Genomic DNA, 14,285 nt, shown 5'->3' on the forward strand with positions numbered 1-14,285 from the left:
CAACGAAACATCAGCCTTGTGTTCCCTGCCTGGGTGCTTTGACCTCCTTAGGCATGCCCAGGGCTCTGCAGGCGTGCTGGGGGTACTGGGGAATAAAGGCTGGGATGAGGAAACAAGCCCGGGTTCTTTATCACCCAAACGAAAAAGCAGCAGCTAAACCCAAAAGGGCCATTGGCCGAGGCTGCTTCGTTCAACGCAGAGAGTGAGAAGAATCCCACTTCAGCCCTCTGCTTCCAGTGTCTGAGTGCTTGAACGAAGAGGAGTGACCACGTTTCAACTGTCCTCAGCGCTCTGCTTTTGCTGGACAATCACACGGCAGTGAAGTCAGTCTCATCTGCTTGTCCAGCAGGGTTGACAATTTGGGTTTTCGTCCACATGCATCTGATGAAGCGGGTCTTTGCCCACGAAAGCTCATGCTCCAAAATATCTGTTAGTCTCTAAGGTGCCACGGGACGTCTCGGTGTTTTTGCAGACACGGACTAACAGCTACCCCTGCCGATACATCCATTCAGGGATTTTAAGGCCTGCAGGGGCTTCCAGTGTAATCAGCTAGTCTGACTTGCATAACATGGACCCTAAGGACTTCCCTGCATTAATTAAGTCCTCTTTGAAGCAAAGCAGGCCTGTGAGAAAAAGACCCAATGTACCATTTCCCTCTTTTCTGTAGCATTCGCTGCTTTTTGTCTTGCGATTTTGTGTGCACTCAGGTCTGAAAAGCCAGGGTGCACTGGTGAAATTTTAAAATTAAAAAACAACAACAACAACAACAACAACAACAAATCAGAAAGCTGCAAGAGAGTCAGAATTCTTTTTTTAATCTTGACCCAACAAAAGTACAAAACAGAGGCTGACTGGACTTCCTCCCTGTTTGCAAGGTTCTTTACAAAAGCACTTGGTTTGCTTGTGCAGGCTTTATTGAAAGGCTGGGTCATCCCAAGTAGGCTAGAGGTACATGCTGTCCCATTTAGCTTGGCTGGAGGCAGGTGTAACACGAGAGGATGTTTACAACAACCGTCTCTAAAACAGTAGTCAAACCTAGCTCCCAAAACAGTTAAGTCATGGGAATGAAGCAGAGAACATGCAAAGGTCTGAGAGGAAGCGCAACATCTGGAAATGGAGCCAGGGGTTTATATTGGTGGCTGAAATAAAGCTGCTCCTGCAGAGAAGTACTTGGGCGGGGGGGGGGGGTCTCCCCACCTCACTCCTTCATTGGCTTGTGGGTGGGGGTTAGAAATTACCTACATGAATCCCAATGGGTTTGTGTTGGATCACCTGGCGGCCATGGGCGCTCCACTGGCTCTGTTCACATTGGCGGCGGGGCAGGAGCAGGGCTGAAGCCCCAGTTCCTGTGGCGGGGTTTGTTCTCTCTGCTCCATGGCTGTCTAACTGATGATCTGCCGGGGCCGCCCATAGCTCATGCCGGCCTGCGAGGCCCCCCGGTTGGAGCCCATCTGTAAGCCGATGACGTTCTTCCCCTCCTTCAGCTGGCTGTCCGAGAAGTCCCGTTTGTACTCCTGGGCTTTCCTGGAAAGGGAGAGCCAATCATCCCAGGCCCCTGCTCTCTGGGCAGCCCATCCTGGCAGCACGCAGGCGGGGATAATGTAGGGCCGGGAGAGGGGTGCCATCTTCCCTGGGCTTGGCAGCATGGCCCCACCATCCAGGCGAGGTCCTGAAACCAGAACTGGCCCAAACTTTTTCACCAGGACATGCATGACCCAGCCCCGCCCAAAGCCACATGCTCACAGAGAGGGCACTGCTGCCATTCTGGGCAGGAGAGGGGAAAACACCTGGCACTTTGTATGGCAAAGGGATTTGGTGTACAGAAGAAGCCTGACAACTCCCTGGCTGGCTGGTGGTTTTTCATGGAAAAACAGGGGGTTGGTTGGTTTTTGCGTGGGGGACAGAGGGAGGCGCTTACACAAGAACAGAGCCCCGGGAGTTTCCTTCCCTGGCAGAAACGGTTTGACCAGCTCCGCACACAGCTCCCAGCTGCTGGCTGGAGCGTAAGGGACCGGCAGGAGACCCAACGCTCCCAGGCCAGAGTCATGGCACCCAGCGGGAAGGCGCAAGTTAGCCCGGCCCCTCTCCATTTGCTCCCCAGGCCTGCCGCAGAGCTCAGGCAGGGCGGGGAGGATGCTTACTTCATAAACCAGGAAGGGTCACCGTGGTAATGTCCATCGTTCTTTGTGACTGCCAGGCTCCCCAACGCCATGACTGTCCTCTGCACAGCGGCGATGTCCTTGCCTGCAGAAGGAAGCAAGCGTCATATGTGAAATCTGGCCTTGTATGGGCATCTATCCTCTGTGGTGCAGATCATGCCGGGGAGACCAGAGTGTCGCCGATTAGGGGCCCTGCCCCAAAAGGCAACTGCAGGGGGGGTCACAAGGCTATTTTGGGAGGGTCCCAGTATTGCCACCCTTAGTTCTGAGCTGCCTTCAGCGCTGGGCAGCTGGAGAGCGGTGGTGGTAATGTTCGGTTGGGGCCCAGCCCTGAAGGCAGCACCCTGCCAGCAGCGGTGCAGAAGTAAGGGTGGTAGTACCGAACCCGTGCTGCTTTCAGCGCTGGGGAGCCAGCGTAGCAGGTGCGGAGGGAGAGCAGCCGTGTGGAAGTCAGGCTAGCAACGCCATAGACAGCCAGCCTTCCTTCCGCATGGCAGCTGGCGGCCGTAGCTCTGCCTTAGGGCTGCTGGCCTGCAGGCACTGCTCTCAGCGGAGGGGCAGCCCTATCACGCCCACCACAATAACCTTGCAGCCCCCCCCACCCCGCACCTCCTTTCTGGGTCAGGTGAGAGTGGCTGAAATCCTGACACTCACCCTATTTAGAACCCTTGGCTCGTGAATCCGGTCGGCAGCTGCGCCTAGGCGACTGCTGGAAACCTCAGAGCGTGTGAGGTGGCTAATGGCACCTGAGCGCTGTGATTTTCTCCACCCCCTGAGCCGGCTGAGCCTCACTCAGAGGCTGAGGTGCGCAGCGAGGCGACAGGCAGAGCTGGGGTGCGTGGGATCCCCGCCACGGCCTTGCACAGGGCTGGGCACAAATGCATCTCTTCTCCTGGGGCGCAGCCAGGCGAGGGTGACCAGCTCTCCCAATTTCATAGGGAAGGTCCCAGTGCTTGGGGCTGTGTCTTCTACACGTGCCTACGACCCCACCACACCTGTCCTGAGTCTTTCACCCTTCTGTCCGCTCACCACAGTCCAGCAGCACAAAACGCTGCGTCTGTCCAGCTCTGGCCACCCAGAGAGCTGTGCCCGGGAAGCCCTGCTAGCTTCTGTAGACTGCATGTTCGGTCGCTGGGGCTGGGCTGTAGAACAGGCCCACGAGGAGACAGAGGTGTTTCCTGCTGGCAAGTGGCCGACCGCGCCGCCAGGGCTAGTCAGTGCTACGCAGGAAGGACCCACCCGTTACAGCAGGACGCCCCAGTTACAGCAGGCCCCATCTTATTTACCACTCCGATTTGCTGGGTGCGGGGGGCAGGGGCAGCCCCAAAATTGGCCCAGGGTGGAAGCCCAGGTATGACCCCGAGAGCACGCGCCGCACGCTGGCTGTGTTTCCTCAGCCACGCCCGTCCCTGCCTGTCGCCATCTCACGGCTCTTGGCTTCTGCATCGGCTGTGAGCTCTTGGGACAGGGACAACTTCTTTGTTCTGTGTCCATATGCAGCGCCGAGGAGCCCTGAGTGGCGACTGGGCTCCTGCAAGCTGTGGGAAGCCACCTGCCCCCCCCAGGATTGGCCCCTCTCAAAGGCAGGAGCAGCTGACACCCCCCATCCACAGGCCGCACCTTCAAACAGGTCGACCGTCTGGAAGATGTCTGTTTTCACCACGCCGTAGTCCTCCGCTGCCTTCAGGAACTGAGCCACCTGCTCCATCTGTTTGAAGACCATGGTGGGCGGCGGGTTGGGGATTTTCACCGGCTTTGAGCCGTCTGGGTACAGGCTGTTCACCAGCTCGCTCAACACCTGCCAGCAAAGGAGAGGGTCACTCAGCAGCCAGCTCGCCGTCCCCGCAGCTAGAGCCCGCCGGCGTCCCACGGCCCTGGGCTTAAGCAGCCATTAGTGAAGGGAGCTGGCAGGCGGCCTGGCCGCAGCCGGGCCCTAGGGAGGGGTGAACAAGCCACACTTACCACACCGTTCTTCAGCCAGCTCTGGAACCCCAGCCTCCCCTTCTCGGGGCGCCCCACGCCCGGCCCGCACTGGGCCACAATCCACGCCACCAGGCGTTCCTCCAGCTCATCGTCGTACTTCTTCTCGATCTTGGCCTGCACGTCCCTGCTCAGCCCGTAGCTCGGCCCCTTGTTGGCCATGTCACCGACGGAATGAGCCTGGAGAGGTGGGAACAGATCGTGTGACCCCCCTGCCTGGGAGGGGTGGGGGTCGCACTGCAGGCGCCCGCCCGCGCAGGCAGCAGAGCTGGGGAGCTGGGGGCGAGTCACACACCAGCCGCTGAGCGGAGAGGCCAGCGCTGCCCAGCTGGTTGGCAGATCGCCCGCCGCCGAGGCTGGGTTTCTCCTGGTGGTGCCCGTTGGCAGGTGCCCCAGGGTGCGTAAAATGGATTCCACACCCGTATGGGCAAGAGGCAAGAGCTGCCCTCATGCACTAGCTGGGTCCCGTGCCAAGTTCTGCAGCTGGGCCCGGGGGGCACAATGAACCCCCAGGTTTCCATGCCCTCCCCCACACCTCCTGCCCATTGCACCCTGAGCGCCAGCCAGGAGCTCGGCTCTTGGGGGCCCTGCCCCACGGTAGGGACACTCCCCTGGCCAGCCACAGGCGTACGGTGCCCCAGTGCACAGCAGCTCTGGGAAGGTGCCGCAGGTGGGGTTAGCCGGAGTTCTGACATCAGCATGTGCTCGGTGGAGCTCCAGACGGCCCCATGGGGCACAGGGGGTGGCTGAGGCAGGACCAAGAGGCCTGCTCTATCCCCTTGTGGGAACCAGGCAGCATGTGCTCTGGGCACCCATTCGGCCACCTCCCAGCGGCAGAGCCGCAGCCCTTCCCCCCCTCGCACCCACGCTGCTCTCCGTCGTCCTGTCCTGGGGATGCCCTTACATGGCCATCGGCACAGCGCCCACGGGCGCGTTCGGCCAGCCCGACGCACTGCCTCCTGGCTTTGCTTTACGGGGCCGCAGACCTCCTGCCGGTCCCTGGCCTGCTCGGGGAGCTCAGCAGGACCTGGGCTGCTCTGGGGCTTTCCAGTCCAGCACGGGCTGAGCAGCGATCACCCTCGGGGAGCTGGGCTGCGGGTATTACAGAGCGCTGCCCCGGGCACAGGGCAGAGCTGCCCACGGCCGCTGGACTCACTAGCTTTGTGCTGACTCTGCAGGGTCAGGGCACCCCACGAGCCCTGGGGACCTGGCTCCTGCCCCAGCTTGGTGCTGCAGCCTGGGAGCAAGCGCCCCGTGGCCTGTGTCAGCCACAGGAGGCAGCCCGGAAGGCAAACACAGGGCTGAAAGACCTCTCAGACCCCAGCCAAGCGCCCTCAGCAGAGGGCAGTGGCACTAGACCCTGATGTTCTGACCCCTCAGCTTGTTCCTGTGGGGCCAGGGACAGCCCCAGGAAGCGCATCTGCAGCTGCCACATTGGGGTGCGGGCCTGGGGGTGGGGGGAGGCAGGTAAAGACAGGTGCAACCGCCAGGCGCAGGGGGCTGCTGCAGAGCCAGGAGGAGACAAGGCTGAGCCCAGAGGCCAGCAAAGCAGCCACAACAGGAGGAGCTGTGCTGGGTCAGAAGGGCGGGGACCCCCACCGGGAGGTACTGCTGGCCTTTGCTGTGGGCTGTGGGACCACAGGCACTGGGCTGCACTCTGGCGGTGTGACCTGCTCATCCTCCAGAGAGCCCTGGCCTGGCACGCCTGAGAGCGGAAAGCCGGGGCCTCCACCCTGCGCTTCAGCTGCCGGGGGGATTCTCCGCCGGGGTTATTTGCACCTGGGGCTGCCATGCACACCCGGCCCGCACCGGCCTGTGCAACGTTACCCAGCGGGGCTGCTGCTGCTGCTGCTGGCCGCAGTCGGGGCACTGCAGAGCCCGGCTAACTCCAGGCCATAACTCAGGCGTCCGCCTTCGGGGAAGTTGGCGCCCTGGGGTGCAGTGTGCAGCAGCTCTGTTCCCCTCACGGGGCTGCCGGCGACTCTCAGCGCTGGGCCCTGCAGCAGCCAGCGCTCCCAGCTGGCTGAGAGTGGGGCTGAGACCCTGAGAAGGGGGAACTTTGCTGGGTGTTGCAATCTGCAGCCAGGCGGTGGCTCAGGAGCAGAACCCTGCAATAAGGACTGGGGGCGGGGAGGGGGTGAGGCTTTTATTCCCCGGGTTAGTGTGTGTGTTTCTGATGCCCTGTGGTAACACTGGGTGGGTGCCTCAGTTTCCCCAGGCGCAGCATCGGTGCCTAGTGTGGTGGGCGTTTCAGTGTGATGACATCCCACTCGCAGGTGACGGGGGCTTTCAGGCTCTCCGTAACCTGGGCTGCCAGTGACCCCGTTCTTCCCCAGGAAACAGGCCACAGGAGGGGCTGGGCTGGTTTGAATGGGAACTGGGCAGTGGGGTGGGGCAGCCTGGTCTGGCTGGAGAGGGAGGAAGGGGGCCAGGGCCTGGCTCAGGGACCCCCTCTGGGCCCCTCTCCCCAAGCTGGACTGTACCGATGGCTTCTGGCTCCTGTGCTGACAAGTCTGTTCTATGCTGTGTCCCTGTCGCCTCACGACTCCCCCGTTCTCCTGCCCAGTGAGAGTCACACCTGCCTGCGGGTGGGGGCAGGGCCTGGGGACTCCCCCCCCAGCTCCATGGCAAGGACCTGGTTCGTCTTGGTGGAGACGCCCCAGGACAGACAGATTTGTCCTGTTGAGTTCCACACGGCCCCAGCCTGCAACACCCCCACCACCCTCAGGCATCAGCGCGGCTGCCAGGCGACCAGGAGCTGGAGGGGGCACAGCCCAGGAGAGCCGGCTTGCTGCAGCATTCGGGGCTGGCTTCGCGCTCGCCCATGCACGTCACCAGCAATGCTGTGGGGTGAGGCCCGTGCGGCTCTGTCCTGCTGCAAGAGGCACAAGCAGCATCCATGGGTGAGCAAAGCGGCTCAGGGCCAGGCACCCAGCCCCGCCCCTCTCCCAGCTGCAGCCTGTTTGAGTGCCGCAGCTGGCCAGGCTGGAGAGCGCCCCGCTGGCTCGGCTGGCCTGGGCCCAGGGGGTGTGGGGGTAAAGGAGGCGCAGGCATTTGGGGCTTTTCCAGTTCTCCCTCTGATGGGTGCTGGACCACCAGCTCTCAGGCGAAATGGAGAAATCGGCCAGCTCTCCCAGCCCACCCAGGCATCGCTTCCGCGTTGAGAAACGCCCACGCCTGAGTGGCCATGCTGGGATCCCGCTAGCTCCACCTGGCCAGGGGAGAGCAGCCCCCGCTCTCGCCACAGGGGTGGTTGCCCTAGATGAGCTGTGGAGAAGGGCTTCACCGAGACCAACCCCAGCGCCGTGGCCAATCCTGTCAGGGCACCAGCCTAAGAAAGTCGCCCCGCTCCAGTGGGCCGTTATCCTGGCACCTATGAATTTACCTGCATCCTCAACAGCTAAGAGTGGCCATGCCGCCTGCTGGCTCCACCCAGTCCCCCGGTATCCCTCATCGCCCTGGGAATGGCTGATGCCCGGACCTCAGGGGGCCACCCTGGCCTTGGGTGAAACTGCCTCACCCAGAGGCGCCGGCTGGGGTGGCTCTGGCGCGTGACTTGGAGCAGATCCCAGGCCATTTGAGAACAGGCGACCTGGCAAAGCTGAGAGGCTGCCCCGAGGGTGCAGAACAGCCAGCCCGAGACTTTAATCCTTTTCCAGTTACTGAAACAGACACGATTCCAGCACATACATGTGGAGCTGGCCTCCGGGCCAGCTGCTCCTCGGCCGCCCAGGTTTGCCCCGGGGGGCAGAGGTTTCCTGTTGGAATGTCCCAGAGGATGCCTTTCCCATCCCAGGCCCGGTCAGGCTGGAGGGAAGCTGGGACCCACCGCGCACACCAGCAGGTTTGCAGGCGATCTGGTTCCCTTCTTGGCACCCAGAGACAGCTCAGCCCCCATGCTGCCACGAGGGCGGGATGCTGCAGGGAGCCGGGCTGGGTGGTGCTGCCTGTGTCCTGCGGCTCTGCCAGCGCCTGGGAACTTCTGCTGCTCTCCTGCCGGGAGGCCAGAAGCCCCACAACCTCCCTGTGGTGAGGCGACCCACGCCAGCAGGAGACACCCAGGGCTCTCGCTGCCCCTGCGCCCCAAGCACGGCTGGCAAGGCAAGGCCAGCCCGGCCTGGGGGTTTCGGGGAATTCCTGGGGCTGGGCTGATTCGGGCTGCGGGTGAATCCCCACCGCCAGGTGGGCGGCGTCACAGGAGAGCGGCCCAGCCTGGCCCAGCATGCTGCTGAGGGAAGGGCCCGGAGTGCCTCAATGAGCTGGGTGCAAACTGCAGCTCCCAACACGTCTACCTGGGGCCCAGAGGGGCCACCGCTCTTCCCTCTAGTTTCCCATCCATGTGAGGAATAAAACTTCTTCTGTGCACCAAGGCACACATGGACGCGCACCAGCCGGCGGAACACTGGCTGCCCCCTGTGGGTGCTTTGCTACGCAGCTGGCGGCATTTGAATCTCTCCTGGGCAGCTGCCCAAGTGCTCAGCTCACAGGGAACCTGGGTGCCACCCCAGCATGCACCCCTGCAGCAGGCTGCGGCGTTCACCCCACGGCCGTGTGGGGCAGAAGCCCCTTTGCTAATGAGCGGGCAGTGGCCACAGCAATAACTGGTCCGTTCCCTGAGCCCCTCTTACACGTGCCTGGGCCGTTTCTGGCTCGTGGTCTGCTCTCTGAGAGCCCCTCCGAGGCTGTGCTGTGGTGTTGGGGCTGGGCCTCTAGGCTGAGCCCCCCCCCACCCCGGCCCGCTGCAGCAGCTGAGCCAGGCACAGTGGTGGGCTTGTGCGCAATCAGTGGGACAGGACACAGCCTACAGCTGAGCTCTGGCAACGGCCACAAACCCGGAGGCTCTCAGTGCCCTGCCCCAGGCACCCTGTCCAGAAAACCCTTCCAGCCCCGGCAGGATCCAGCCCCTGCTTCCTTTGGCAGTTCGTTAGCTCTGGAAACTCCCCTGTGGCCACCTGCCACCCCTGTGCGGCTAACCCAGACCCCTGGCTAACGCGCAATGGGAGCAGCCCACCCGGCCAGGCCTGGCTCACGTCTCCCACACAGCCACTGGAGGGTCCCGCCAAGAGGCAATGCGCCTCAGCCACCCCCTCTCCCTCCGCACGGCTCTGCCGCCTGTCAGGCTCTGGCTGGGCCACTGCTCAGCACAAGAGGCAACTGACCCTGTGGCAACCTCCACCTCCGGGGGCAGACTCCACAGGCAAACCCGCCCCCCCCCACGCCCCCGGAACCAAAGGCCCTTCTGCCAGGCTTTGCTAAGGAGAGCTTGAGCAGCCCGCCATGCCCCCGGCCAGGTGCCAGCGCAGCGCAGGGTGCCCAGCAGCTTTCCCTGGGAGCTGAGTGCCTGGGGCTGCCCAGCCCAGCTAGCAGAGCCCTCGCAGCCGGCAGCCTCTGTTTCTATTGGTGGTGCGCATCCGCGCAGGCCTGGGTGCACACGACAAAATGCATTCTGCCCTGGCTGGCTCTCCGCCCTGCCTGCACACTCCCAAAGCTGGCTGGCCGCTGGAGCGCCGAGGAGGCACTTACCAGAAGATGCTCGGGGCAGATGCTCTGCTGAGGAACCTGGACTCTGCCGGCAGTGGAGGCTGGCCCATGTGCTAAAAGGCCTGTTCTGAGGACAATGATGTCACCGCCGCCCCCTCCGGACGCCCCCCCCCCGCCAGCCCCTCCCCACCCCAGCAATGACTCTGTGTCCAGGCACCATATTTGGGGAAAGACTCGGGAAGAGAGTGACTAAGGAGTCTGCGGGCTGCATTCTCCGCATGCCTGAGCCCCAGTGGGTTCTCGGGGCCGGGCTGCAGCGGGGCCTGGGGGCTGATGGAGAAAGTCCTTTTATAGACAGAAGCTCACCGCAGCTCCTGCTGGCCGGCCAGGGAGGCTTTTGCCCCAGACTCCGGAGCTGGTTTTCCGGCGGGCTCCCGTCCCCCTGCACCGGCAGGGCTAGCGATTCGGCTTCCCTGGTGGCAGGCGGCTGCGGAGGGGCCAGTGGACAAAGCGAGCAGCCCCGGGGGTGGCAGGGGACCATGGGAAAGCCTGGCCGTGGGAGAGTGGAAGTCACATACTGCTTTTCCGACAGCCTCCTTCCCCGCGCCTGTCCGCGGGGGCACCGAGGTGCCCTGCCCCTCGTCTCAGGGCCGTGCCACAGGCGCAGAGCTCTGAGGCCAGGATTTCAGGAGCCTTCGTTTCTGAGTGGTGGTTTGAGGCAGCAAGGGGCCTGCTGTCCGAACCACCGAGCACCCCACCTAGCCAGGGGCAGCCGCAGGGCCCTGTAGGTGCTCTGCCCCTTGCAGAATGAGGCCGTGGGGTCTCCAGGGGCATGTGCTGAACCAGGCGCCGGAAGCCAGGGGGCTTTGGAGGAGGTCGGCCTTGGCCGAGCTGCCTGAAGGCCACAGCCCTTGCCAGCCCCTGCAGGCCGGGGACGACCCGCTGGCTGGCAGCGCCCAGCAGCGTGACCCAGCAGTGCAGGATGGACTGTGATATCACCCGGGCAGGAAGCGACCGGCTGGGCTGCCAGGGCCAGCCCCTCACGGCTGGCACAGGGGGCTCTGGCCACAAGCGGTCAGGAGCCTGGGGCACAGTGCAGGCTCTGACCCCCCAGCGGCCCGATGCTGGCTCGGGGAGAGAGGTGCCAGTTACCACCTCCCCAGCGCCACGGCCGGGGAAGGAGCTCCCTCCAGGATGCACCCGGCCCAGCCTGCTCCGCTGCTTGCAGCCCCAGGGACAGGCCGGGTGTGATGGGGTTCAGGGGTCCCCAGGCTCTGCACCCTGTCCGCAGGCAGGAGGGACTCTCACTCAGCAGGTAGCACAGGAGGTTTATTAGGCGACAGAGGCCCAGCTCAGCACAGAGGTGTCAGTACAGCCGGCAGAGACAGTCACTCCAACCCATGCTGGGGAGAGGAGACCTGAGGGGTGCCCCTCTGGGGTGTAGCTTCCCCCCTTGCCAGGCTGGCTGCCTTCCAGCTCCCTCTCCCCCAGCTTCTAACTGCCACCCAGCTGGGCTCCTCCCTGCTCTGTGTTCAGGTCACAGGTGTTACCCGCCAGCTTAGGGTACAGCCCCAGGGGTCATCCTTAGCCGCCGGGGGCTGCTCTGCCTGTCGCACACGTCCAGCCTGACTCTCACACGCCCCCCGCACTCCATCAAGCGGGTTTAGCTGGGAAAACGTCTGGTGCCCGCTGAGAGTCACTGCCCCCCAAGGGGAGGCAGCTCCGGTGGGGCTCAGCACCTCTCTGGCCTTGGGTGGCACCAAGTCAGCAGCAGAGACGCGGGTGTCTCCACTCAGCCCTCCCGGTGCGGGGGGGCACCTCACCCTACACAGGGAGGGGGACACGGGTGTTCTCCCCTCACAGGGACGGGCTTGCGTCTGTCCCCCGACCCCACCGCCCCGGGTGCCAGCACTGTAACCCCAGGCCCTCCCCTCTGGGCCCAGCCAGCCCGCCGGCGCCCCGACATTGCGAGCCCGGCTGCTGGCTGCGCTTGTCCAGAGTGGGGCGCGTGCCCAGTGCCCCGCACAGCCCACGGTGTTGCTGGGCCTGAGCAGCCCAGCCCACAGTGCATGTACCGGCCCCTTCTGTGCAGCGCCCCAAGCCGAGGCCCCGGCAGGCCTGTCGCTGCCCGGCGCTGGCACTGAACAAACCGAGGAGGACCAGGCCAGGCGAGGGCTCTGGTGCTTGGGCTGGGCGGTGTGGGTAGCTGAGGTGGGACCACGAGAAGGGCTCAGTGTGAGGGGAGGCTGCGCCTCTCATCCCCACGGCACACGGGCTGGGGCGTGAGCCTCACTGACCCCCCACAGGGCCGGTGCTGGGATGCGCAGGGGTCCATGGGACAAGGTGTGGGGCGAGCAGAGCCCCTCTGCGGCCCGGGACTGCTGGGCCGGCTCCCACTTGAGCGCTGCTTTGACGTAACACCTGCAGCAGCCCAGCGGTGCGGTGGAGCGTGTGGGAAGTGGCCTGGCCAGCTGGGTCCTCCTGGCGGGCGCAGCGCCACTGCCTAACGGCTGAGCTCCCAAGGAGGAGCGCCCAGGGCAGCCCGACGGGGAAGTCCCCCACCAGGGCTGCACGATGCACCCAAGCGTCTGTGGTCCCCTCTGCCCTGCAGGGATAAGGTGGCTGTTTGAGCAGCTGGGCACGGCTGGCTCATGCCCTGGCAAGCACAGCTGGGTGGGTGTCAAACCGGCAGGGAGTCTGATCTCCCGCTGGCGATACGTGTGGGCTGCTGCCAGGCCTGGCCCGCAGAACTGCTGTGCAAGGTGGGACGGAGGGGCCCTAACAGGGCTCGGTGTGGAGGGCCCAGTTGCTGCTCCTGGCCAGTGCTTGCCGCAGCTTCTGGACACCCGCCCCCCCCCCCCCCGCCCCGATTTGCATTAGAAGCTGAGCCTGGCTCTGGACCCCCACAGGGCAACACCGGCTGCACAGCTCTGTGCGGCCAGCAGCAGCAGCAGGCGAAACGGAGCCCTGGCTTTGGCTGCAGCCCCAGGGCCTGCACCCTGTCTGCAGCAAAGCATGACGGGCTGTGCGAGGGTTTGATTGCCCTGGTTGGTATAGCTGGGTCCTACTGCCCTGCGGTAACCCACGGCGGGCTCCTTAGGGGCCGTAGGCACACCAGCAGTGCCTAGCGCTGATGGGAGTTTCTCACACACATGCAATGCCCCCGCCCCCGGCCCTTTGTAACCCAGGAAACCTGGTGCCATCTCCCCTCGCCCCAGGGAAACAGGACAGAGGGGCCTTGCTGGTTTGCAGCGGCGCTGGCCAGCTGAGCTGGGGAGTCTTAGCTGGGAAAAGAGGGAGGAAGGGGGCCAGGGCTTGTACTGATGGCTTCTGTGAGCCCCTGCTCTTCAGCGACAGCCAGTACACACAGCTCCTGCTCGCTTCTTGTTCACCGGGCCCCTGCTGGGGTGGGCTGCTGAGATGTTACTGGACTTAATATGAAAACCATTATCGTAATCATCTTCTAAGTGCACACCAACTCTCGCGCCAGGTGTGGCATCTCAGGAAAGCTGGTGAGTCCCTGACCCTGCTGACCTGTCTGCCTCGGTTTTGTACGTGAGGCGCTGAGCGTGACTCTGTACGCGTACTGGAAGGGTTAATGTGCTGAGCTTCGCGCTAGGAGGCAAGGCCGACTCCCAGCCAAAGAAAGACGGGCTCGGCAGAGAACCGGCCTTGCCAGGCGCCAACCCTGCTCAGGGACTTAGTGGGAATGTGATGGCCGGCTTGACGCCAATGGTAGAATGGCCCTAAAGGTGACCTAGTGATGTGGTTACCCCATGTGTATGTGTCCACAAGCAGGAGTCTCCCGCTGCCCTGGAGATAAAACTACAAAAGGAAACCTGGCAGTCACCAGCTCTTGCCTTCCGCCGCCATCGCTGCTGTGAACTGAGCCGGCGTGGGCCGCGAGCCTGTCCTACAAACGATGTATTCCCAGAGCCTGCTGCAGCCACGCCAAGCGATTTATGACTGATGGATGTAATACAACCACTTTAATAGTTACTCTCACCCTAGGCTGTCTTTCTTTTTATTAGTAAAGCTTTAGATGTTTGACTGTAACGGATTGGCCCAGCGTGCTGCTTTGGGTAAGAGCTACGTATGTATTGACCTGGGAATGTGGCTGGGGCCTTTGGGAATGGGAAGGACCTGTTGGTGAAATTGGTTTTCCTAACCTCTTGTCTGTGTGAGGAGGGCACCAGGGAGGCAGGGGGGGGTCCATGGGATTTGCTTGTGTAACCGTTTGCTGGCCCGGAAGGCAGCAGAGGTGCTTTTTGGAGCTGGTTTGGTTTGCCTTACAGAGGAAGAAACCCCCATCTAGGCAGTCAGTGACCTGGTTTGAAGCAATTTGCCCAGGTTTGGTTCTCTTAGCGGTGCCCAGGAAACCTCTTGTATATCACAGCAGTGCACCTCTCGGACCGCGCAATGGGAGCCTGACCCAAAGCGACATGGCAAAGGACCCCCTGCCCTTTGCAAACAACCCCTAGCTGAGCCCCAAGACGCTCACCACAGCCATACGTTATTTACAGGGCATTTGTTGGTAACAGACACCGTACAAGGTCTCTATTGCAAGCTGGTCACCTTGAGACGTTCACCACCACGGAGCAGCGTGTGCATGGGTGATACTTACGCAGTCCCGGCCAGCTGCAAACAAGCTCAAGGCCTGGCAGC

General features: G+C 63.1%; 1 protein-coding gene across 1 annotated transcript; it reads right to left on the minus strand.

Annotated features, from left to right (window-relative positions):
* Positions 1-789: 789 nt before the first annotated feature.
* TAGLN (transgelin) lies at positions 790-9,775 on the minus strand. Its single transcript, XM_074976778.1, has 5 exons — positions 9,663-9,775; positions 4,122-4,319; positions 3,780-3,957; positions 2,142-2,244; positions 790-1,524 (listed from the first exon to the last, which is right to left on the minus strand). The coding sequence occupies exons 2-5, from the start codon at positions 4,299-4,301 to the stop codon at positions 1,383-1,385; spliced, it is 603 nt and encodes a 200-aa protein (XP_074832879.1). The 5' UTR covers positions 4,302-4,319; positions 9,663-9,775; the 3' UTR covers positions 790-1,382.
* Positions 9,776-14,285: the final 4,510 nt, after the last annotated feature.

The sequence above is a fragment of the Carettochelys insculpta genome, chromosome 25 (assembly GCF_033958435.1).
Source record: "Carettochelys insculpta isolate YL-2023 chromosome 25, ASM3395843v1, whole genome shotgun sequence".
NCBI lineage: Eukaryota > Metazoa > Chordata > Testudines > Carettochelyidae > Carettochelys > Carettochelys insculpta.

What these genes read in the sequence shown, in the direction of transcription:
- TAGLN (XM_074976778.1), bottom strand. Translation starts at nt 4,301, where the DNA reads ATGGCCAACAAGGGGCCGAGCTACGGGCTGAGCAGGGACGTGCAGGCC. An exon ending in GCTGGCTGAAGAACGGTGTG is followed by an intron (nt 3,958 to 4,121) that starts GTAAGTGTGGCT and finishes CTTTGCTGGCAG; the next exon opens with GTGTTGAGCGAGCTGGTGAA. An exon ending in GACCCTTCCTGGTTTATGAA is followed by an intron (nt 1,525 to 2,141) that starts GTAAGCATCCTC and finishes CTCCCTTTCCAG; the next exon opens with GAAAGCCCAGGAGTACAAAC.